This window comes from Furipterus horrens, unplaced genomic scaffold (assembly GCF_987537825.1).
Source record: "Furipterus horrens unplaced genomic scaffold, mFurHor1.1.pri manual_scaffold_11, whole genome shotgun sequence".
Classification (NCBI taxonomy): domain Eukaryota; kingdom Metazoa; phylum Chordata; class Mammalia; order Chiroptera; family Furipteridae; genus Furipterus; species Furipterus horrens.
Genome location: NW_028327181.1, coordinates 77,684,975 through 77,710,864, shown reverse-complemented (window position 1 = coordinate 77,710,864; position 25,890 = coordinate 77,684,975). Strand labels below are relative to the sequence as shown.

The window sequence follows — 25,890 nt, the reverse complement described above, 5'->3', positions numbered from 1 at the left end:
GCGATCAAAGCCAAGTGGCCCACTAAGCCTAAAATATTTACTCTCTGGCCCTTTACAGAAAGTTTGCTGACCCCCGCTTGCCCAAATACTTGGACTGCAACATGTAAAATGTGTTAGCACAGTCCTCCCAAATTATGTCTATTTTATGAATTGCATACAAGTATCACTTTACAAATATTGAAAGTATATCGTAAAACTTACACAAAAAATACAAATAAAAAATAGTATAAGATGAGAAAGAACCATGTCAGGAGTTCTAAGGTTTTCTCCCTGCACCCCAGTGGCATGTTGCCCCTACCCACCTTATAGACCCGGGTCTGTTAGCTTTTCAGAGAGAAGACTGGTGGGGAGGGAGGAAAGCAAGCGAGGGGAGGTACTCAGGCCCGTGGTTTCAGTGTTCTGGGAGGGCTGGGCTGGGCTGGCCTGGGTGTAGGGGAGGAAGTGGGACAGAGAGTGACAGAATAACTCCCCCTCACCCCCAGAGGACACTCAGAAAGCAGGACACTGATGAAAATTGGTCCTGTCCCAGGCAGGCCCAGGCCTGAATTCTCTCCATGCCTCAAGCCACGTCAGAAGCTGGTTCTCACTTCCTCTTCACCAGCATCCTGCCCTGTGATTTTCCCAGTGGAAAATGGGGTGGGGGAAGAGGGATAGGCAAGGAAGGGGACAAAGCCTGCTCTCTGTCCTGGAGCAGAAGGAAGCAGTGACCCTGTGCCCTGGAACCTTGACCAATGCCTGATGAGCTGTCCAGCCTGGGGTAGGCCTCTTTGGCCATCCACTCCCACCTTCTCAGCTGCCTTCTCTCCCTGTCCTTGGCATAAGCTTTGCAGGGAGGACAAGAGTTAACACTTGGCCAGGCAGGGCTTACACATTAGTAACTGAGTCAAAGGTCTGTGGGTATAGCCCATTGGGCACACCTGCATCCCTCTGCTGGCTCAAATGATGGTTACGCACTATAGCCTGGGCTTGGAAGAGAAGGTGGCAGCAGCAAAGCCCAGGATGGGTCCAGTCTGGAGGCACAGAGCGCTTCAATTAGGTGTTTGGGTCAGGACCAGCCCTCTCCTCTTCCTGCCCCCTCCCTTTCTGCCCAAGCGGGGACCCACACTGAGATGGTAAAATAATAGACCGAGCCTGTTACTGAGGGGACAGAGCCAGCCCTGGCCAGACTGAAAACTCATCAGATCTCTGAACTCCCTCTCAGAAGAGTGCCCAAGGGTGAAATTCTCAGATAAGGGAAAAAGGTGAGTCTCCCCCAGCCCGACTCCCTCAGTGATCCCTACCCAGCAATGAGTCAGGGGGACATGAAGAGGGTTCACCCTTCCTGAGGCCTCTAGACTCATAAGGCAACTGCCCTTCTGACTTTTGTCCTAGGAGCGAGGAAGGTCCACTTTCTGTGTTTACTTTCTGTTAATGAAAGGAGGCTGGACCTGGAGCCAGTGACCAGAGAGGGAAAGTGCCTATGTGGAGGTGGAGAGAGGACTGCATGGGCCAGGAGGTGGACTGGGGGACAGGTATCCCTGATGCTGGGGGCCCAGCTACCCTGGGCACTAGACCTCTTTTCTGAGTGTGACTATCTACATTAGTAGAGGAGTAACAGAGATCCCTGGGGAAGAGTGTAAGTCTGGTCCCAGCTCCTTGTATGAGCCAAGGCCTGGTGCTATCCCCTATCAGTATCCTGCAGACTCAATCCTTTATCACAGGCTATAGCGTCCCTCTATCTCATCCCTGAAAGATCATGGGCCCTTCACTAATTTGTGTGACCTTGGGAGAGTCCTGTCTCCTCTGGGCTTCAGTTTCCTCATCTGTGAATGGTACTATGGTACCATCTGCTCCCAGGTGGTCCTAAGGCTCTCAAGCAGCTCTAGGAACCTAATGAAACTCTAGAGCTGAAAGCAAGTACTAATGTGTATGTTTCACAAGTGGCTAGTGAACTCAATCTTGCTCCTTAAAAAGACACTATATGGCCCTGGCTGGTGTAGCTTTGTGGACTGAGCGCTGGCCTACAAACCAAAGGTCGCAGGTTCGATTCCCAGTCAGGACACATGCCTGGGTTGTGGGCCAGGTCCCCAGTTGGGGGTGCATGAGAGGCAACCACGCATTGATGTTTCTGTCCCTCTCTCTCTCCCTTCCCCCTTCTCTAGAAATAAATAAAATCTTTTTTTAAAAAAATACACTATACATGGACAAATATTTATAAAATTAGAGCCAGCTGACCCAGGTGGGTGACATGGTGGCAGCCTGAACATGAAAGAACCCTCTCCTGACTGATGCATGTACCACCTGTTATTGTGGTTATTAATAACCTTCACATTTGCTCATATGTTCACAAAGGCTCTTCGCACATTATCTCCCTTGGCCTGAGTGACAATCACCCTAAGGAATAAATCAGTCAGGTCTACCTTAGTTCCCACTTTACAGAATAGGACAACGAGGCTCAGAAGTTAAATGACTTCCTGAGACAGATCTTTCATTACTCAGTAAGGGCTGAGGCTGGTGACATAAGGACAAAGCTACAGCTGGACAGGCCCTTCCTGAGGACAAGTGTGGAGCAGGGTGACCACATGCCCACACGTCTGCCCCTGGTCCTGGTTCATGTCCCCTATTCTGGAATAAATACGAATAGCACCCTCTCACTCTCAAAAGAGATGATGATCATAAGGTTGCCCTAACTTTGAGAGGACACCAGGCATGTGAACGCAGGAGAGGCGGCACAGAGGAGGTGGTGGGCTGGGAAGAGTGAGGCTGCAGCTCCCTTCTGCCTGGGGGCACCTGGCTAAGAGGTCAGCACAGTATTCTCAACTTCCCTTCCCTTCCTCCCCAGCAAAGGAGGAAACTGTGTTGTTAATTTGCTGACTGACGTAGTAGTTTGAGAAGCAAATGGGCACATTAAAGGGTGCTAGCACATCTGAAAGGGAAAGAAATATTTTCCAGACTCCAAGGGCCTGGCTCATCCCTGCTCCAAGCTCATCAAAGTGCTGATCTTCTAAGAGCCCAAATGGAGGTCACTGTAAGTCTGGAAATGTCAGCAGAGCCCTAGCTAAAGAACCATCCTGGGCCCCCCCCCACGGAAGGACATCACACTCCAACTGTGTCATGACATCCAAATGAATGTGGTTGAGGGGGCCAGGCCGAAGGACCACGCCCACTCATCCAGGCCCCTGCTAGCCAAGACTGCAGGATGACTAACTGAGGGTCCACTCTAAAACTAAAGAAAATACACTTTCCCTGCTACCTGATGTTCTCTTTTTCCTAAGTCCCCCTGCTCTCCTGGTGGTGGTAAAAAAACAAAGGTCTGACTCCACACATTGCTCTCACATGATTCTGTATCATAGCTAACAAGAGAACATCAGGCTTTGAATGGAACAATCAACTCATTAGCCAGGGTCTATTTTTATAACGTCTCCTATTTGTTGAAGGCCTATTTGGTGCCCTTATATGCTTTATTCAGTTCCTTTTCTCCATCCAAGAAAAATGTATAGTATCATCCCCAAGGCTCAAGAGATGGTAAAAAGGTGGGTCAGAATCCAGTTCTAACATCAGATCCTTAGTTCTCAATCACCACAGAAACTAACAATATTTTGTTCTTAAAACAAATGGAAGTCTGTGCTCAATCTCATTAGTAATCGGAGAAATGCGAAGTTAAAACCATAATGAGATACCACTATATACAATGAAAATGATTAAGACAAACAAGTCTAAGGATGCAGATCAATGGGAACCCTCATCACTGCTGAGAGTAAATCAGTACAGCTGCTTGGAAAACAGTTAATTATCTGGTAAGGTTGAAGGAACATCCGCTCTAAGACACAGCAACTGCACTCCATGCTAACACTAGGAACTATGAATGAGAATGGCTCTCTCCTTCCTTCCTTTTATTTTTTCCTCCCTCCCTTTATTTATTTCATTTTATTTCAGGAGAGAACAGGGGAGCATGCTGGGAGAGGGTAGAGAAGCAAGCTGGGAAAGACCTGGGGAGTGTGCTGGGAGAGGGCAGGGAAGCATGCTGGGAAAAGCTTAGGGAGCATGCTGGGAGAGAATAGGGGAGCATGCTCAGAGAGGACCAGGGAGCATTCTGGGAAAGGGCAGGGGAGCATGCTGGGAGAGGCCCGGGGAGCATGCTGGGAAAGCCAGGGAGCGTCTTGCCATGAGGATGTACATAGTGCATAAAAACAATCCAAGGATCCATCAACACCAGAATCAGTAAAATGTGGTATAAGCCTGAAATAGAATGCGATCTAATAACGAAAAAGAAGAAACTACATGTAGATGAATCTTTAAACGCGATGTTGCCCTAAAGAAGCGAGGTACAAAAGAATACATGCTGTATGAACAAAATCAGTTAAAACACCATAACGTTTAGAAATGCATGATTACATATTAAAATTACAAAGACTAGCACACACTTTGAAAAATTAAGCTATTCTACAACAAGCCTGCCTTCAGGCCATTTGACTCTGGGGCTGGAATTTTTTTGACTTTGCTCTTTTCTACTGATAAGGCCCAGGCTCTGAAGACTGAAGCTAACCCAAGGAATATAAGCTGCTAATTATTTTTATCTAATCAAAATGCAAAGGATTTCTGCCTGTAACAAAGATATCTCTGAAGTTTATGGTTTTATGATCCTGTAGGACATTAACCAGGTCTGTATCCAGTTGTATCCAGCACTTCCTTTTCCTGACTAGGCATCACCTCTGCCTGTCATATCCTCCAGGTGGTTCCTCATAAATAAGTAAAATATAGGGTAGATGCTCACCACCTGAGATGTATCTGAAAACTCTTTTTACATGGGTACAGTAATGTTCTGTTTCTTGATTTGCATGGTGAGTACACACAGAGGGTTTACTGTATGGGTCACTGGGTGTTATATTTCAAAGAAAAAAAAAGTTAAAAGACATAAAATTATATAAAGAAAATCAGTATATAAGTAACTATGTAGGTAAATGAAAGCATAGCTTCTCTACTTGAAGGCAGTGGTTCCCACAAAGCGGCCTGAGCAATTCAAGTTCCCCGTCCATATAGCCATTTGAGCTCATGGCCAATGGCCAGGATTCTGAAAGGATAAATTTTACCCCATGGCACGCAGCTCTGGCCTCTCAACCCTTTAGATGACTTTAATGAAGACACAATTACTCACCAGATATATAACTTACTAGTATCCTGCCTCAAATTTTTCCACACATTTTCCATCCTAGACCATGGCCCAACTTTTCAGACAAACTTGACTCCATGCCCCTTAGCCACAATGTAGAGAGCAAATAGGGCTACCTCTAAAGTAATAATAACAGACAATATTTATCAAATGCCAAGCACTTGACGTTTTCCTTGCAACCACTTTTTAAGGCAGGGCCTGGCGAGGCCCTAAATGATGGCAGCTGGGGTTCTGCTCTCACTGGCTCTTCCCACATCACCGTCTTGCCTTTCAGCGGGAAGGATGACAGACCACATGTAGCCAAAGCATTTAAACACCACCTCAGGAGACCAGACACCTATTTTTAAAATGCACTCACCGATAAACCCTCTAGTCTGTAGCATAGTCCTCCAGGGAGGCAAATCATCTCTTTGAAAAATAGTCTGACCTCTGGAAACAGCTGGGAGTCATTGGGTGCTGATCTAGCCACTGAGGGACAAGCCATATATATAGGAATACTATTTTGGACACAAAACAAAAGGTGTGGCTCTAAACATGGTTTAAGTTCGCTTAGAGTTGTGGGATGCAGCCAGGCCCCGCTCCCTCTGACTTAGGACTCGTCATAGCTTTTTCAAACTCTTAAGTGACGGTTCTCAGGAGTCAGTGAGTACCAAAGTAACCCAAGGAATCTGTTTAAATGTTGGTTCCTGAGCCCCACTCCCAGAGATGCTGATTCAGGCAACCTAGGGAGGAGATCTGGGAGCCTGCATTTTCAATAAACCTGCTCCAACGAGTCTAGTACAGTTGGTGGGAGGCCCACATCTGACAGACTCTAATTGCATTCACTGAAACCAAGAGTCTTCCAACTCTGTGGTCACACCTCACAGGTCGCAGCTAAAGCTGCAAAAGCAGAAGGAGGTCAGGTAATTCATCTCCCCCACCTCAGAGCACAGGACAATCAGCTAATTGCAGCCCTGTGGTTAATGATAAGATGGTTATCTCCTTAGGTGTGAATGTCTTGGCCACAGTGAGTTCGGTTACCAGCACTCCTCAGACAGTAATACCTCCAATAACTGGTGGATGGGGGAGGGAAGAACAGGTGCCATAGTCTGGGTGTAGAGTATTCTGGAAACCTTCCAGAAAGGGAGACAGGAATGATTGAACTTGCTTTTAATCAGCCCCCTCACACACCCCAGGGGATCAAACCCACAGATTGGAAGCACTGAGAGAAGGTATTAGGGTTATTAGATAGGGAGCAAGGTCAATGATAAAAGACAAGAGTCTTCACAATGAAAAGCCAAAGAGGCTGAAGAGTCAAGATTCCAGCTTTGTGAGCCAGTCTGGCTTTTCCACACTACCTTAGGCTTCCCCCTCCCTCCAGTTTTTCCCTGGGGAACTCTAAGATACAGACCTTCTTTTCCTCTTTACCTTTGGCCAGGCCCTGACTTGTAAAGAAGGGAGTGGAGGAGGGCGGGGGATTAGAGCCCTCAGAGGAACACCCTCTTAACCCCAGGGAAGCCCTCTATTTCCCCACGCCTTGAATTTCAAAGGTCAGGTCAACAACCTAGTAGTGAAACCCATTCAGTGAAGTCTGCAACCAGCAACTTCATACAATGAAAGAAAATATATGAATGCCCTCCAGTAGTAAGGATATTTTCATGAAAGTTATAAGTCTGTTTTCTCTCTACATAAATAAGCAGGCCTGTTTGCAGAAGCGGGGGGTGAAGCGGGGGCAGTCACAATGTACAATGTATGTCAAGGGCAGGTTGCAGTCAAACTTTGAAAGCCACGGTCTTGAGCATGGCTGGTCCTCGGGGCTGGGACCCTGGCTTCTGAAACTACCTGAGCCATTATTGGAGCTCACTCTAAGCACAACCCAGCCAACCTCTAAGAGGGTCCTGACAAGGAGGCTGGGTAGAGGAATGGGGAGTGAAGTAGGGGGATGGAAAGCACAGGGGTGGATGCTGGTTGGGCCACCTCGAAATCCAGATCCTCTGCAACCTCTATCTCTAGTCCCTCAGCCCAGAGTGATACGTGCTTCATGTGTAGAATCTTCTGGCCCAGCGGCCTGGGCATTTTCTGCAGCCCTGTGCCCCAACACCCATGCACCAGTCTGCAGCCCATATTCATATTCCGTACAGTGGCTCACAGCGGTGCCCCACCCCCACATGCCCAAAGCCCGAGAGGCAGCCTCCCCACAAGCCCAGAGTGACACAGGCTGCAGGTCTATGGCTCAGCCAAGCAGGAAACTGAGGTCTGTTCCCTGGCCGCAGGTCCCAGGGGTCCTGGGGGTCTACCACCCACTCTCCACGCCCAGCCTGGCAGCAGCCAGACACTGCTGACCGTCCTGGGCCCAGGAGACTACAGGGCCCGCAGGCAAAGCTGGCTGGGGTTTTTACACAGGAAGGAAGAACAAGCCAAGGTGGGGGAGGAAGCTGAGGGAGGGCGGAAATGACTGCAATGTCAGCACCCAAAGGCAGACAAGGAGGAGGGTGGCCCCCCTCGTCCCTGCCACCGTTTTGAAGTTCTGACCTTTGTGCTCAGACAAAACAGCTAGCCTGGACCCTAACACCCACCATAGCAAGGAAAAAAACCATAAAATTTCAAAGAGTGGTGGGGAGTCATTGAGCACATACACCCTCCCTAAACCCCTCCCCAAAGTACAGTCCTTTGAAGGTGGAAATACTATGTGGGCAGAGGGTGGCAAAAGAAGAGTCTAGGGTACACAGAAAAGAATATCTGGGAACCCCACACTCTTCCCTTCGCTTTGCTCAAGCAGCTGTCAGGCCCACCCAGGGGCCTTATTCATACCTGCCAGACTGGCAGGGAGGGGACAACGGGGAAGGGTAGCGGGTCGGTGTGGTACCATAGGGGCAGAGGAGCTTACGTTACTGATCTGGTCCTGGGTCTTCTTGATTCTCTGGAGTTCAGGCGTGTCTGCCACCACACTGAAGCCTTTCCCCTTGTTCTTCTCAAACTCCTCCTTGTAGCGCACCTGGAGGACCCAGAGGGGAGAGGAACTAGAGTCAAGCCAGGGAAGCAGAGAGGGCCCTGGCCTATGGCCTTCCTGAGGCAGCAACCAGCCAGGAGGGAGATCCTGACCAGAACTCCCCCGCAGTGACAGCCAGCCTCACCACCCCCCAACTCAAAACAGAAGCCTTACCCAAAAAGTATTAAATAATGATAATCCATTAATATGTATTCAGTGCATTCTGAGTGCCAAGTGCTTTACATGAACTATTCCATTTAAATCTTCCCATATACTATTATTAAGTCCATTTTACATATGGAAATTGAGCCACACAGATGCATAGTCCCATGCCCAAGGTCACACAGCTTAGCAGCAAATGTCCAGAGCCACCAAGATGCAAAGCTTCGTCTGCCTGACTCCCGACCCTTCACCACCAACCCATCCTGCCAGAAAGCTTAGGAAGAAGGCTCGTTCCAGAATTTCAAAGTCTGCCCCAGCCCTCACCCTAGCCAGATGGGCCCTGCCCGCCAAGAGCCCAGGGCAGTTTTTAAGTGTTCAGCTAAGTGAGGGCTGTGCCAAGGGACAAAGCTGGTGCCCACAAAGGAGGGCGGGGAGACAGCCACTCAAAGACTCAGTCAATGAGCCTTTGACAGGCCCTCGCGGCTTCCTGGAGCCTGCTAGGTCAGCTTCTGAGGTCAACACCACAGGAGAGGACAACGCTGGTTTGGGACAATGGACGGTACTTCAGAACGGGGTTCCAAGCTCTAGGGAAGAACCCCACCACCCCACTACTGCTTTCCTCTTCTGAGAATGCCATGGATCCTCTAATTGAGGGACTCAAGTCAGACAGCAGAAAGGACTTTCCAAACATTCAAGGAACTGAAATATGAGGGTTATCTTGTTCTCCCCCAAGGGATTTAAAGAACAGAATGGAAGCTGTAAATGCCCATGGGACAGAGAACTACTGCCTGGCTTCCAGAGACTTCACTGTCCGCCTCGGCAGCCAGCTGTCCTAAACCCCACCAGCTGCCTGGATTTCCTCCATAGGGGCTGCACTATCCTGGAAGCAGGTCAGCCCAGGACATGAGGCCTGGGACCTCGGGAGTTTCCAGGATCACAAGCCCAGGCATGGAATCATCTGGTCACAGTGCCAAGCTGCATGATGACCCCACTGACAACACACATGTATGCAGCGATGGCCACACCTGTCAGTTCCTCTGATACCTCCCAGGAGTCAGGAGTCCTAGTTTGTCCCCTGGAGCCCCCAGCTCATCCATCCGTGGGCTTCTTCCTAAAAGGTTCCAGGAACTCCTTTGTTTTTATCCAGAATAAAAATAAAGGCCTGGATGTGCTAGTTCCCATCAAACGGGAAGTTAACCCAGTGGATAAAGGTACCAGCCCACCCCAAGGGCCCAGAGCTGCCCAGCACCAGCCCATCCAGGGAGGCCTAAGCCAGCATGGTGACTCTCAGTGTTGGGATGAGGAGGGGAAACCCTCTAAGAAGGGGGCATCAGGGCAGATAAGGCACTTAAGAGTCAGAAAAATGTAACTCCAGATACAGAAGCCCCAAATCCAAAGCCTCTGGCCTCAGTTTCCTTTCTGGTAAAAGGGCTGTCATAGGAATCATGGGGAGGGGGCTTCCTATCCCCAAGCACAGCCAAATGCCAGAGAGAGCTGGTATTAACACAGGCTCGGTCTCCCACTTGCTAAGTGACCTTGAGCAAATGACTTAACCTCTTGGGCCTTAGCTTACAAATCTGTAAAACAGGGATAATAATATCACCCCTTCCAGTCAATGGTGCAGACTGCAGACAGTCGATCTGCAGCAGCCAAAGCATCGTGGAGCATGCAGCAGGGCTCACCACGTACTTTGTTAACGTCCTAAACAAATGCCTGTCCCCCATTCCTTCCTCTACTTCCTGGCCTGGCAAGGGTCAGGACCCTAATCCAGGGGAATAATTGCCGTGGCAACACTGTGATGACATCAGCCAGTTCCCAGGCTTAGGAACCGCCTCTGTCTTTGCTGGGGAAAGATAATTCATTTATTTCTGGCACAGAGGGTCCATAGAGGGTGGGGCTGGGGTGGAGTCTGGGGTGAGAAAAGACAGGGCCACTTTGCTGTGTGTTCCTAGGCAGGTCAATCTCTCTCTCTGGGTCCCCCCCTCCAAGAAGGGCTAACTAGCTGATCTCTAAAAGCCCTCCCAGCTCTGGATGTTGTGACCATCTTTAAGCACCTACAGCCCTTAACTAGGGAAGATCAAGGTGGGGAAGATTCTCTGAGAGGATATTTGGTGCTGGAGTGGGTGACAGGTAAAAAACGGGGAGCCAGGAGTATGGGGAGGGCCCTGCCTGGAGTCCCTCCATAAGGGCTCCTCATCACCCAAGCAGGAGTGTTCACCCTCATCTTGGATGGCTTGCCAGGATGTGACAAGGGTCTCTGAGGAGAGAAAGGACCTGTCCAAGGTCACTGAGCCCAGTTGTTGGTAGGGTCAGGAATGCAACTCAGTGCTGTGGCTGGATGAGCCCGTGCCTGGGCGGCACCTGGGCCTCCCAACCTGGAAACTCCCAGCGCAGAGCCAGGACAGCTGCTTGAGTCTCCTCAAGCCCAAACAATCACCACCTATGAAACTCTACTTTTTATATGTAGATTTACTAAATATTCTCCCAGGATCTATCTTGTTCATCCCTTAGCCCAGCAAACAGATAAAATAAATAACTGTTGAGTAAATGATGAATGAATTGAATGTAGACACAAAATTTCCAAACAAACAGGCAGCACAATTTGGAAATTAACTGCCTTGCTGACCCAAAGTAAGAGGAAAGATCATGACTTTAAAAAAAAATTCATTGAAAAAAAAAATACAATACCAACAATTTCCACTTATTTTGTGCCTGCCATGTGCTGGGTCCACATACTCTATAACCCACTCCCATCTAACAAAAAAGAAACCAGGTTCGACAGTTGACACACGGGGAGGAGCGCTGATGAAAGAGGTCAGTGCTGGAAGCAACCATCAGGTCACTGCGTCTGTGCCTCAGTTCTTGCCTCAGCTTATGTCCTCCCCTTTCCAGGAGAATAGTAACAGCGACCACTTATTGAGTGCTGGCTCTACCCCAGGAACTGTTTGAAATGCCTGATGCTAACATCCCCACAGCAACCTTTGGAGAGAGGTAATCCCCATTTTACAGGGGAAGGCACTCAAGCTCAGAGACTTTTAAATAACTTGCCCAAAGTCACACAGCCAGTAGTGGCAAATCCAGCATTTAACCTCTGAGCAGCCGGCTCAAGTTAAAACTGGCACAGGTATGTTATCTGAGGTCACAGGATTCAAGATAAGAGCAGGGACCCTGCCCCAGGACATCATGGGGCTCTCCTGTTTCCTGTGGCAAGTCCCAGGCTGGGCTACACCCCGGAGGGGTGACAGTGAGGGGAAAAAATGAAAGAGATGTTCTCTTTGCACTTCTGCCTGGGTCCAGGGGGCTGCACAGCCACCCCCCGGCTCAGCCCCACCCCAAAGATACTGCCTCTATTCAGCCTGGAGTGGGGGTTGGGAGGGCTGCTGGGGGCGGGTGCTGGGGCCCAGCTGCCATTTCCCTGCCTCGGCCAAGCCTGGCCAGGACCACCCAGAGGGTCATTTCTGGTCAGCTCTGTGGTTCCTTCCCCCGCAGGGGAGGCTCCAGGTGTCCCAGACACCCAAAGTACCACTTGGGGAACCAATCTGGAGCTGGGAAAACAAAGCTGAAATAGCACATGCAGCTTCCCAGGGACAGAGAAGGGCTGAGACACACGGCTGCAAGCCCAGGAAGGGGCCCTGGACAGAGACCAGCTGACACCCTGGTGGGGTGGGGCAGGGTAGGCAGAGGAGGCTCCCACTTCCCTTCCCGCTAGCCACAGGCGGCTAGTGACGGCCCTGCCCCCACAGCAGTCACAGGAACCAGAACCTGTCACCACCCCCAGCCAGGCCAACTCAGCCCTTCCAAGCCTCAGAGCAGCAGGCCCAGCCTCTGACTTCTAGGCTACTGGGGTTTGCTGTCCCCATTTTACCAAAGAAGAAAAAAAAAAGCCACAAAGTCATGAGAGGCAAGCGGTGAGGCTCAGACCACACAGCTGGCGGAGGAGGGGAGACAGAACCAGGCCTGCAAAGAGGGCAGGCCCTGCCTCCCACCTCTGCCTGCCCCTGCCCCAGCCCCCAGCCCCCAGCCCAACCACGGGAGATGAAGAGTAGAACTCTGCGCTCAATGCAAAGCTCTATCTAACTCGCAGGGCTCAGACCAGGCACAGCAGGAAGAGGGTGAGCTCAGGTCCCTCAGCTCCAAGTGACCACCAGCCCAGCTCTAAGCCTCTCAGATCAGGTCTGTGGGACCAAAAGTTTTCACCAGAGTCACCAGGGCAGTCAAAATAGATTCCTGGGCCCCACCCAGCAGCCCCTTGAGTGCGTTCTAACAAGTCCCCGACCCTTCTGGCCACTGGTGCATCCTGTAATCCTGGGCTGAGAGCCTGGGGGGCTGGGGAACTGCTAAGAGCAAAGAGCTTGAAATCTGCATCTGGGCAAGTCACGTGGCCTCTCTAAACCTGTACGATGGGGACAACAGGAGTCCCATCGTCATCAGCTGCTTGGGAGGATTAAATGAGGTCAAGGCCTGGCTCTCAGTGAGGACCTAATGGAGAGTGACTGCTGTTCTCATGATTTCCCCAGCCTGCCTGAGAGTCAGGAGCCCAGGAGCCCAGAAGATGACCCAGAAGGGCCCCTGGGAGCAGGGGGGTGCCCCTCAGGGATAGAGTTCCAGGGACAAAAAAGACCTGCAGCCAAGCTTTAGTGAAACCAACAAAGGCTGAGGGAATTAGCCGGGCTTGAATTTCTCCTCCTGAGAGTATGGACGTGTGTGTGTCTCCCTTGCCTCTGCCTGAGTGTGTGGACACACTCCCGCACCCCTGGACCCACACCTTTACCCGCTGTGCCTCTCCCACACCTCTTCCCCCCAGTTCCTTGGGGTTCTGACTACCCCATCAAGCTGTGGGTTGAGTACAGTTACCCCATGATGACGCTCTGGCCTGCCCACCCCATGACGCTCCCTCTACCTCTGGACTCCCTACAGGATGGAGAGTCTGGGGCAGTAGGCAGGGCCTGGCTAGGGTCTGGCCAGAATCTCCCCTGTGCAGACTGGGCCCAGGCCCCAGGGCTGTCTCAACCCCTCTTACTGCCAGCTGGGCCACCTGGGTCTCCTCAGTTGTCAGAGCTCTGGGGTCCTCACCAGCTCTGCCAGTAACTACGGCTTTCACCACAGCAGGGGTGGGACCGGGCTGGCAGCTGTGAGCTGTTGCCAAGGAACTGACCAGCTTCCCCACTTGTTCCCCATCACCGTGGGCCCCACCTGGGCTGCACATGGTCAGGGTCACTATACTCTAGAGAGAAAAAACCAGAGCCCAGATACTGAAACCTCACTCACTCAGTTTGTGAGTCCACAGCTCAAGGCCAGGGCCTCCCTCAGCCCTGGTTCCCTCCTCCGGCCCCCAGAGTAGCGTCAAGGATAAATGAGGCCAAGGAACTCAAAGCACTTGCCAAGCTACAAACATTCTCACCAGCATGTTTCAAGGTAGCGACAGTGCTCCTCCGGGAGCTGGGCGGAGAACTGGAAAGAACACAAGTCTCAAGAGTTAGACAAACCAGCATTCAGAGTCATCAGCGTCTCTTTCCTCTTCCACAAAGTGGGAACGAACGGTCCTGCCAGCTGCACGGGGCTGCTGTGAAGGTGGAGCGAGCTCATGTGCCCAGAGCATTAGGCGCTCAATATACCGGCTGTTAATGTTGTTCATACCTCTGCTGCTACCTGTATGATCTTAGCAAGTCCCTGAATGTCTCTGAGCCTCAGTTTCCCCATCTGTACAACAGGAATACAGCACCTTCCCCACTGGGAGCGGGAGGGTTAAATGAGAGAATACATGTAAAGCCCCAGACAGTGCAGGGCTCATTCTCCCTCATGAGACCTACTGACAGACAGGGACCCAGAGAAACTATGTCAAGATCACGCAGCAGGAGCCCCACTCCAGAAGGAGCAGGAGTGGTCCCCCCTGCAGCCCAGGAAGACCCTCTACAACATTTTCCTGGCCCTGGGTACCCTGCCCATTTGGTTAAGTTTCCCAAGGGGTCTTTGCTGACCCCCACTCCCCTCCTCATAGTCCAGGCCAGATTTGTCCCAGAAGCTCTCACAGACCCCCAGGCAGAGTCAGGTGTTCTCGTCTCAGGGCTCTTATTTCTCAGTATCCCCTAAATACTGAGCTCTCCCGGGGACAGAAGCCCCACCTCCTCCCCTATGGCATGTCACGCACCATTCCCCACATAGCAGATGCTCAGTGAAATCGGGCCCAAGGAGACAAAGGCAGATAAGCCAGCCGGACCAAGGCCACCTTCGCAGCCTGCCCCCTCGAAGAAGCGTAGGAGGTTTGGGGCCATGGATACAGAATGTGAGCTGTGTGAGCTTAGACTGGCATGAGCCCAGAGAGGTGGGTTCCCTCCTTTAAGGGTGGGGGTGAGTGGAGAGGAAGGAAAGGGGAACAGCTGCCTAGAGGAGGTAGGCTTTATGGGCCCCACGTGAAATTTCCCAGGGCAGAAAGAATCAGACACCCACCCCTCTCCAGCCCACCTTAGGTAAAAAGTGAGGGCATGGTCTCCCCCATTCCTTTGATAAAGTCAGGAAATATGAAGTAACTGTGTACGGAGTTGGGGGCAGGGAGACAAGGCAAGTGCTAGGGTTTCAGCACCTTGGCCTTGCTGAGTAACCCCAGGGGGAAGGAGCCCTTGCCAAATGCAGGAGTTACAACAGCTTTACCTCCCCACCAGGCCCCAGCAGCGGCCCGCCCCCTCACCTGACTCTGGAGCTCGCTCTGTTGCTTGAGGCGGAGGTTTTCCGGGGTGTCGGCCACCATGGTGAAGGATTGCTTGGGGTAGTGTCTGCAGGACAGAAGAAACAAGTTGAGGTCACTTGGGGGAACCAGCAGGAACCTCTAGGCTTCTTACAGACCTAACTCTCTCCTGTCACCTTCCTCTTATCCCCAGGCAGTCCCTGGCCCTGCTCCAGAAGCAGGACCAGTGTCCACTGCCTATGCAGAGGACAAGTGTCTCTCAGACTCAGTCTGGGCTGAACTGGGAGACACAACAGGCCAGAGTGGCAGGCAGGCCATGCAGAACTGTCTTGAGCAAAAGGGAGGCCATGGGACACCCTAAGGGTTTCAGATTGCCATTGTTTTGGGGATATTCCATACCTTAAAGTCTACCAATGAGGGAAGTCAAGAGGGCTAGAAAAGATCCAGGGGAAGATGAGGATGGTGTCAGGACAAAGCTTTCAGTTAAGATCAGAAATGGAGACCAACCAAGGAGACGAAGGGCAGGAGAGATACAGAGACAGGAATAAAGGGAAAGTGAAACGCATATCCAGGGGGCTTCCTGGAGGAGGTGGTGTGAGAGAAAAAATGCACACATCCAGAGTGGTATTTCCAAGAACCAACTTAACTGGAGTATACGCGAGAGATCAGCCTGATGCCAGAGAAGAGGTCACCCTTGAGTGACAGATAATAATGTACCAACAGTTGATGTTTGCCCTGTGCAAAGGGCACACATGCCTTAGTTCATCAAATTTTACAACCACCCTCTTGTCCCCCTTTGAAAGATGACAGAACTGAGGCTCAGAGAGGTTAAACAATGTTGCCAAGGCACAAGGCCAGTAAGTGCTAGCATTCAGATTGGCACCCAGACAGTCTCCCCAGGATCCAGCACCCTGAACCAAACCCTTGAATCTCCAGACACCAGACAGACCACAGCCCTATCCCCCAGAAAGAGGGCTGGCTTGCAGGTAGCAGGAGGCAGGAAAGCCCTTAGAGCCAAGTCTGCAGGGACCTCTTGGGCCATCTGGTTCAACCCTCATTTCCCAGAGGAGGAAACAAGTGTGCTGGCACCAAGAACTTAGCAGTTAGGTGCCTTCATAATTAACTTACTTATCACATCGGTTTATCGTCTCCTCTCTCCACTAACCTGTGAGGCGAGGTGATTTATCCCAAACTCCTAGAATAGTGCCTGGTATCCACTAAATATTTGTTGAATGAATGAAGGTCACACCAGGCAGAGAAGCTGGGTGGGACTAGAACTCAGGTCTCCTACATCCCACCAGGTCATCACAAAGTCCCCAGCAAACCAGCTTCAAGGAGAGGCAGTCCCAAGTCACTGTGGTTTGTGTATACATGCTGGTATATGAGGACTGGGGGTCCACATGGGCCCCAAATATTTCAGGGACTGGTGGGTGGCTTCTCTAAATAGGAGCTGAGATCTGGCCATTTTCAGCCCTAGCTGACCACACCCCACCACAACTGTGACTACCAGTAGGTCCCTGATCACAGGCTGTCCCCAGGTAAAGGAGGACTGCCCCATTCCCGGCATGTTCCACTCCAGTCAGCAAGGAATGCCCTAGAGCTGGACATGAGCAGCCCTCTGGTCTCTGTGCCGTCACCAAGCCTGGCATGTCCTCCAGCCACCATGCCACCCTGAACCAGAGCTAGCGGTGAACACATGACTTCCCTCAATGAAGAGTGGGACTCGGGCTTTGAAGAACTCAACCAAGGGGGTGGGGGCACAGTGCTGGACTCTGGCCCTGCCACTGACTTGCTGGGTGACCGGCAGATCCTTTTCCCCTCTAGGCTAGTTTCACTATCTTGGACCTAAGTGATTCTAGCTATGGCCCAACCCCTAGCCTCCACTGCCCCGCCTGGGTCCTGCCTCCTAGGTCAGCCCAGGCCCACAGCTGACCCAGCAGAGGGAGGAAAGAGGGGAGACTGAAAAGTAAACACAGGTGCTGGCAGCTGGCACGGGCTGTAGATGAACGTGAGGCTAAGGCTGTGGGTCCAGTCCCCAGGCTTGGCCCAGTTCCACGAAACCAACGGCCACCCCCAGCCAAGGAGTGCCATTCAAAATTCCTGAGCAGTTCCAGGGAAAGGGAGAATCAATTGGGAGTCTGTCCCCAGAGGTTAGAAAGAGAACAGCAGGAGGGATCTAAGTAAGATCTCTAGCAGAACTGGGTGGCCCTGCAGTCTCAGGATGGAAAGTTTCAGAAATGACCCTCCCACCAAATAAGCAGCATTCTGAAGGCATCGAAGGTGGCGTCTGTGGTGAGGAGAGCACCTGTTAAGTACAGATTCCTGCGGCAGAGGAGGGAGTTTAGATCTTAACGCAGGGGGAGGGCCCGAGGAGACCTCCAGGGCAGCTCTGGCCCAGAACTTGATGGGTCAATTCTGAAAAGATGGCACTAGTTAGCACTTGGTGGGGAAGGGTAGCTGGCAAACACATGTGCACGAGAGCCAGTCTGCATACCTGGGTTTCCCATTTGCCTTTGTGTACACGGTTAAAACAGAGTGCCAGCTCCGGTGGCCCAAGGACAGCTAGACACATGTACCTGACATGCACCCCCACCCCAGAGTTCCGAGGCTCCTCCACATATGGCATTATTCCTCACACACGATTCATGTACAGATGAGCCTTCTGCAGTGACACGTGTCTCCTAGACACAGGGGCTAGCAGGTACACACGTGACAGTGCGCATTACAGGCCACATTCACACACATCTTACTTCTCCCTATACGCCACCAGAGGGTCTCAGGAGCCGCTCCCCTCCTCACCCCTCCACATGCAGCAAGTACCTCTGGGTAGGGTTGGTGGCTATTTCATCTTCTCTTTGGAGCCATATGACCCCCACATCTGTCTCAGGACCCCCACAGCCAGAACACTAACCCCCTCAGAAGGGAAGGGGGAACCAGCCTAGATGTGTTCTTGGATTAACGTGGCAGAGGAAAGAAAGGGATTTTAATCTTGTATCAGATTAACTAGATTTAAGAGGAACTTCAGAGCCCCCAATCTCTTATCCCTGCTTCCTAAACCCCAACCTCAGGCCAGAGGAAGACAGGCAGGCACGCGACAGCTTGGGCTATATTCCTCCTGCTGGGTCAACTCTGTCCCCTCCCCACAGCCCCCAGCCCTGGCTTGACAACCCTGCCTTTCCCTTCCCCTGCTCACTGAGCTTCAGGTTCCCATGGCAACCTCATCCTCAGCTCCAGGCAGGAGAGCCAGGAGAGCAGAGAGAGAGAGGGTCTGTGGGGGTGGGGAAGAGACAGACAGCAAGGGTGTCCTCGACTGTGACTGCAGAGGACCCATGAGGGCAAAACAGGGAGAATGTGTCTGCAGGATCCTTGGAGACAATTTCGGTGAGGCCAGGAGCCACAGTGTGTGTTTGGAGGGGCAGACATGGCAACGCCAGTGCCGTGCCCCTCCCCCACCAGCATGACTGCCCTGGAAAGGGCTCCAACTGATTTGACCTCCTTCCAGGAACAATTGCTGGAAATTTTACCTTTTCGCTCCCTCTCTGTCCTCAGGTAGAAGCCCTGCCCACCCACGTCCCTCACATGCCAGTCGAGATGAATGGACGTGTGTGTGCCCCATTGCAGGCACTAAGGCAGAAAAGGGGCCACCCGCCTCCAGCTAGTGACCCCACTGGCACCCCAGCCCCACCAACAGACTGGGCCATGGCGAGGGAACAAGGGGCCAGGAAGGGGAGAACCAGGCGTCCTAACCCTGGCCTGGAGCTGGGTCCAGAGCACAGCTGCTCTTTGTCCCTTCCTGGGCCAGCCTCGCTGTTAATCATTCCAGGCGGTGGGCCCTCTTGCAATGCCCCTCCCCACCCTCAGGAGCAGAATCAGCTGCTCTGGGAAGAGAGGCGTGGAGAGGGCACAGAACAGGACAGAAGTCTGGAGGACAGGGGAAGGGATCTAGCACCCACGAGGGCAAGAACAGGGACGGGGCAGGGAAACGAGGCAGCTCTTAGTGGTCGCCTCGGCCGCCAAGAGAACTTACAGGCACACAACGTGATTTCTTGATAGACTGTGACCCGTGCACTTTCCCTCTTGAAAGCTGCCACGGAGCTACGGGCTAGAAACGGCAGGTACTGTATCATCAATGTGCCCATTTTATAGATAAAGAAATTGAGATTCAGTGTCAAGGAGAGAGACCTTGCCCAATGCACCCTCCCGTCTACCACAGCTCCCCAGCCAGCTAAAGGCAAGCCGACATTTTTTCCCAGGTGAACCCCAGTCTACCCCCAACTCTCAGGCCTCTGGGGAAAGATATGCTTGGCAGGGTGGGTGCAGTACAAAGCAATTCATCTTTCAAACCCAACCTGTTTCCAAGCATGGCCGTCATGAAAGACCCTCTGGGATCTCTCGGCCACCCCCAGTCAGAAGCCACCTTCTCCTTATAACTTTCCCAAAGCAGGAGTCTTGAGAGTCCAACAATGATGTGCAGGGAGGCAGGGGTTATCTGTCTCTCACGACCTCTGAGCCACCTTGTGAGGACAGAGAGGATGCTGAGATGAGAGGCTGCTGGGCTCCTGCTTAGGGGCTTCCTAAGGACAGGGACAGTTTGTAGGGCACACCCCCACCCCCGGTCCTGCCATTAGCTGTGTTCCAGAGGCAGAATGAAAAGACCAGAGAGCCTGAAAGCCCAGCGCCCCCTTCTGCATGCACCTATTCCAGCCTCAGACTCATTCAAAACCACAGCTTTTTGTTCAAGGAGGAACAAAAATACTCCAACAAAAGCAACAAGGAACCTTTGGTTTCACCAAACGGGGGGGGGGGGGGGGGGGGAACAGTCCGACATCCTGCCTCTGGAAGGAGCTGCTGATCCCCTGCTGGGAACACTGCCCATGGGTGCAGGGAGGGCTCCCTTCTAACCCAGTTTCTCACCAGCCCTCCAGGCCTAAGGGCTGAAGTGGTGGGGATAGGGAGCAACAAGGAGGCATTGTTTGACCAGAGAAAAATAATGAGCGGCCAAAAAGATCAAGGCTAGACATGAAGAAGAACTTTCCAGCCCTCAGGGGTTGGAGACAGACTGTAAAATCAAAGCCAGCTACTGCCCCTGATGGCAATACATAAAAAGAAATGATTCTGCCAAGCTGCGCCAGGCATGGGAACACTAGGCCTCGGTTTCTTCATCTATGAAGTGGGGGTATTAGGAGCCCTAGGTTCCTTGAGGCCCTGGCACCTGAGTGCAAGGCTTTGGGGGTGAGAGACAGGTGTGGGGGCTGCCTAGAGGCCACATCTGGCCACTGTGGATGTCCCTTTGAGCGCGCCTCCCTGTTCCAGACACACACCACACACACCCTCCCTCTCCTGGTGCTACCCTGGCCCCCTTAGCCATCTGATCCCGTCTGCCCTGTCAGAGGCAGAAAATTCTGGACAGGCGGGAAAGGTCCAGGTCCCAACCTGGATCTGCCCACTAGTGCCCCATCCCCTGAGGGCAGCTGGGATTTGAGACAGCTTGCTAGAATCCAGAGACACTGAGCACGCAGCTCCACCAGCACAGGCCCAGCCCACTTTCTGAGGCCTGGCGGAAGGAGCAGGACCGTAGTCCCTTACTCCCCAGAAGCAGGCACATCTCCACCCTTGTCAGCCCTCGCCCCACACTCAAAGAAACTAAAGAACGAACCCTGGTATCTGCAGTCAGTGAAGAGGGGAAGGATACAATGGAGCACCCCCCTTTCTTTGCCAGCCCATGCCCACCGCCCCACTGGACACCCCAAAAGCTGGTTCCCATCCTGTCCTGCATCTCCTCCTCAGGGCTGAGCCTCTACTGAGTCATGGCCCCCAAGGAAGAACACATTTCTCCCCGCCCCCCACCCTGCCCCTGACCTCCAGACTCCTAGACTATTTCCACGAAAACAAAGCAGCAGGTTTGTAGTATGGACATACTTGTCCTACTTTCAAAAATGTAGTTTACAAAACAAATAATCAAGGGTTATAATATAGCCCTCTCACCAAAATGGAAGACTCACCCACCTACCTAGAAGCTTCAAGGAAGAATTCAATCAACTGGTTCTTCCACTGCTGACTCTCATGCGAAAACAGACGTACACGCCTCTACCCAGCCACAGCGATGTCTGGTGGCTATGGTCTGAGAAGTGCGATCACAATCACACCCTATCTAGCTGACCTCCCTGGCGTTTCTACCCAGCCCATGACCGGCAATGTGTGTGCAGCTGGACATGCACTAGGCACACGTGCAAGTGCATATCCGCAGGGGCCCACCACCGCCCAGCAGGCTGGCTGTGAGTTCTGGCCTGCATTCTCCCCACTGCCTCACCCTAAGGCAAGTCTGGTGCAAGGAGAGAAATACAAGAGGCCTTTTTGCTGCTTACAGTCACTTTCCAGAACATAAATTAGTCTTGAGATGCCACTGGGAAAAGATAAACAGGTTTCTTCTCTCTAGACCAACCCTCCTGCGAGATCCTGGCTCAGGGACTAGCCAGGGACAGGCAGAACCTGGAGGCCTCCCTGAACACCAAACTCACACTCGCTCACTGGGTGGGCCCAACTTCCCGGCCAAGTGCCAGGGGAGACCACCTGCCTCCCTAGGTTCTAAGCAGGAGGGGCTGCTGAGAAGGAAGCCAAGCCTGGTCCACAAAGCAAGGCCAGTATTGGAATCAGGACAAAGCTATCCCCTGGACACCCCAGGATCAGAACCTGAATGTCACTGGAGGATGGGGCCAGAGGCAGGAAGAAAACAGGAAGGAATGAGAGAGAACACTCAGCACAGTCCCTGGCACATAGCAGCTACTCCATATTTTTTGGTCCAGCGTCCCAGGGCAGGAAGTTTTAACCATGGGAAACCCAAGGCTCAGACAGGTCTACAAAGTGCTCTTTACAGGCTAGGCCTACATCTGTTTTATCCTGGAATCTCCATGTCTGAATTGCTGGCACAGACCAACTGCTCCGCAGAAGCTGGCTGAGGGAGTGTGAATGCCTTGAGCAAGGTACTACTACAGCTGGAGCGAAACAGAGCAGGACCACAAAGCCCCAGTCTTCTCCCACCCAGGTAACATCCCAGCTGGGCTCACGGTCAGCTGGGCATGGCGCGTGCCAAGGCTGTAAAGGATGGGGGAACAGGGAAGGGTCTACCTGCTTCTCTGGCTAGGGATCAGAAGATAGACATGGAATCTCTGCCTAGGCAGGTTGGAAGTAGCATCCAAGGAGGGGTGCTTCATCTTCTGCCTCCCCTGAAGCCCCCCAATCAATGCAAGGGAGCTCCTCACCCCACTTACTGCGGCCTCCCCAGAAGAGGGTGAGAAAAGTACGCTGAGACTTTGGCAGGAGGCTGAGAAAACAAGGACACGCCTCTAATTTCTTTCTCCCACTCCCAGCGCTCACTGAATTCTAGGCTACTGCAGTCTTAGGGAAGAGCTGTACAGAAGCATCAGTCCCTGCCACCCACTAGGCTCGGAGCTCAGCCAGATTTCTGCCTGGAGGAGTGGGGGGGTCAGACGCTGCCAGTAAAAGAGCCTCAGTGCCCAGAACCCATCCTGAAGTGGTCCAGCAGTCAAGGGGTTAAAACTGCCCCAGCCTCTGGCTTTGCTGAACCCCACCCCACTCCCCAACAGAGGGAGGAAGTGGCAGAGAATCAGGGCTTGTGTGAGCCCTAAAGAATTCAAGGAATGTCCCATTTCCCTTGGGGGGGTGGGAGGGGTTGGGGGGGTTGCGGGGAGGACCAATGTAAGCTAATAGGAGAGAAGGAGCAGCTGAAGGAAGAGCAGGGGACCCTCCTACCCCAGGCAACCTTCCCAGTGCCCCAAGTCCTCCCAGAAGGGACAACACAGATGTTACTTCTTGAGTGTAAGATTTTATCAGAAATCTGTTTTCCCAGCACCTGGCACAGGTTGGCATGTAGCAACCTGGCAGGCAATACATACCTTATGAATGAAAAAATCACGAAGGAGATGAGGCTGTGGCCTTAGCAAGGGATTGGGGGTGCAAAAAGGGAGAGGCCGCCTTTCAAAGGGGTTTAAGATCCCCAACCCCTCTTAGGCAAGTCCCAAAGTTCCCCTCCTGGGTAAACTTCAGCTGCAAAGAGCCTCCTGACTGGGAATTTTAAAAAAACCAACAACAAAAACTGAACTCAAGTCAGATGCTGAATTGTTTTGAACACTGATCTTGCCACCTACTTGTAGTGACTTGACCTTCTGAACTCCTACCTAGCAGGGTGGCTGTGAGGTCCTACATGTGCATGGACCAGCCTGAGTTGGTGCTGAGTTTCCACTTGCTAGGGACACAGGGTCGCCCTGAAGACGGAAGGTGCTGTACTCTCTGGACCTACCCTACCTACTTCCCTGCAGCAAGCCAAGCTGCAGGTCCCAGTGCAGAGGGAACAGAGTCTAAGCCACTCCACTGGAAAAGACTGGAGGTCCCCACTGCCTTCCTCACCAGCCAGGGAAGAGCTCTGTCCCGGGCCAGGCCACCCCTTCCTGCCGCCGCCCCACTTCTCAAGAAATGAACACTCAGGAAGGGCTGTAGCCAGAAGCCCCCAGAGACTCATGTGCAGGCTCTCTGGCAGGAGGCAGGTGAGAGATGGAGACAGTCAACTGTTCTTATGGGGAGACAAATGAGGAAAGGAGAAGCAGAGAACACAACTGGGCAGAAACAGGGCAGGCCACTTTTTTTTGAAGGACCACACTGGCCCCATCCCTCGAAGCAGGATGCAGCGGGAAGAACATGCCTGTTTTACTGAGTTTGAACTAGCCTCTCACTAGACATGTAATCTTGAGAAAGGCCCCTCCCTTCCTCAAGCCTCAGTTTCCTTCTCTGTGAAATGAGAAAGAGTCCTTCCTTCATCCAGCTGTGCTGAGACTTAAATGTGACTGACACTAATCAGGCAGAGAGCAGACTTGCTCAGCAATGTCACTATGCGTTTATCAGAACAGAAGGAGGAATGAGGAAGGGGCCCGGAGACCCACCCAGCCCCAGGTCCGAGGCAGGACTCACGCGTTGCAGTAGGGCTTCTTCTCGTAGCCCTTGTAGTTCTTCATGTTGAGTGTCATCTTGCAGGTCTCGCAATGGAAGCATGCTTTATGCCAGAACTGGGGACAGAGGCAGAGGGAGGACACCCATCAGATACTAGGACTTCGGGAAGTGGGCTCAGGCCCTAGAAGGAAAGCTGCAGCTCCACCGGGGGAATGGAACATAGGATCACCCTGGGTGAGCTGGAGGATCTCAGGTCAGACTCTGGCAGCTGATGACACTCCCCACCCCCTTCCCCAGTCCCCGCTAATCAGCCATTTGAGCTGTAAGGAGGGGAGAAGGGCAGAAGAAAGTAATAGTGGTGCTGAGCTGTCCCCAAAAGGTCGGTTCCACCTCCCCAGACCATTCCTGCTGCCCCCAAGCTGGAGAAGCCTCATTGCTTATGCAAAGCTGTACCAGGGTTGCTAAGAAGCCGCTGCTGAGCATGAGGGGCAGCTCCTCAGCCTTGACAAGGCCTAAAGAAAGAAGAGGGCCCAGCCCCTGAACACCCAGGCCCAGAACCAGGCACACCTAGCTCCCACCCCAGGGTCTCCAGCTCTGACACCTCCTACCTCCTGTGGGATCCCGACCGCGGACAAGGGTGGGTACTCCAGCTCTAGCACACCCTCTCTCCCTTCCATCACCCTTCTCCCAGACCTCATTCAGTAGGAGAGCACCCTGCAGCTGGTCTCCCTGAGGCACTGAAGAACTCTGCTTAAAAGCCTTGGAAGGGGAACCCCATAGTGGCATCAAAGCTCTATGCTGACTAGCTGTGACCTTGGTCGGGGCCTGCACCTCTGAGCCATATCCAGGTCCATAGAAGGGAAAGATACCTGTCCCTCCTGAGACTGCTGAGGATTAAATGAGGGATCACCTGCAAAGCACTCAGCACAGCACCTGGCACCTCTAAGTGCCTGAATGTTAGATGCTGGGGACAGCAGAGATGAACCTCAGCCAGGAAGGCTGAGTCCCACACTGGAGGTTTGTGTGCATTGTGTACAGGTGAGGCTTCACTGTGCCCAGCCACAGCTACAGTGTGGGTGAGGATAAGTGACAGGTAAGTCTCCAGCAAAGCCAAGGAACCCAGAACAGAGCAACCAGGACCAAGGCAGCAGGGCCAATGAAAGGGAACACGAGGGAAGAGGAAAGGATGCAACGGAAGTAACCCCATCCTAGAAAAGGTGGATGCTGGGCAAACCTATGCAAATGAGATGTAAATCTGCCCCTGGCAGCCCAGGACAAAGCCCTGGGATCTGCCCTGACCAGGAGTCCAGTTTCCAGGGCTCCAGGATCCAGGCAGCCTGGGTGACCCAATGACCTGTGTCTGCCCCATTTCCTAGCAGTAAAGTGAGACACTCCTGACCCCTCAGAAGCGGGCCAGAAGCCAGGGGAGGGCCTGACGAGTCGTCTGAAGGTAACAAGCACAGGGCTGCTTCTTGGCCATTTGACAAGGAATACATCAAGGCAGTGCTTTTCAAAATGTGCTTCCCTGCCAAGGGTGCTTCTGGGACACTTTGGAGAAGGGGACAGAATAAAGGAAGCTGGGAAGTTGGGAGACCACCTCGCCTACCTTGGCCCACTTCAACCAGAGACCACGGGGTAATTTGAGGATCATCGCCTTCTAACAGGATACCTCCCCTGTAAAGGAGACTCAAAGGAATCTCCAATGGTAGAAGAGTAAGTGAAATGATAGGAGAACCACTGATTTGGGAAGAAGGCCAGCTGAAGTCTGGAAGTGAAAGGGTGGCTGGTCTAAGCTTGGCCCCCACCCCAACCGGAGCCTATCCCAAAGCCCAGCGTACATGGTGCCAAACTCCAACACATGTAACCCACCAGAAAAACTAGAATAGGGTAGTCCCTGCCCCCTTCAGCCCTCAAAGTGGCAGCCCCTCTACCATCCCCAATGCCTGGGAGGCACTGGCAGAGCACCCC

The 25,890-nt window shown here is 52.5% G+C and overlaps 1 protein-coding gene across 1 annotated transcript in view; it reads right to left on the bottom strand.

Annotated features, from left to right (window-relative positions):
* Nucleotides 1-25,890, bottom strand: part of LASP1 (LIM and SH3 protein 1) — a 36,792-nt gene that overhangs the window by 5,434 nt on the left and 5,468 nt on the right. Inside the window, exons 2-4 of the mRNA XM_090290997.1 lie at nt 23,944-24,038; nt 14,965-15,049; nt 8,016-8,123 (exon numbers count right to left, since the gene is read on the bottom strand). Of these exons, the coding sequence (XP_090147123.1) occupies nt 8,016-8,123; nt 14,965-15,049; nt 23,944-24,038 (288 nt within the window). The remainder of the gene's footprint in view (nt 1-8,015; nt 8,124-14,964; nt 15,050-23,943; nt 24,039-25,890) is intronic.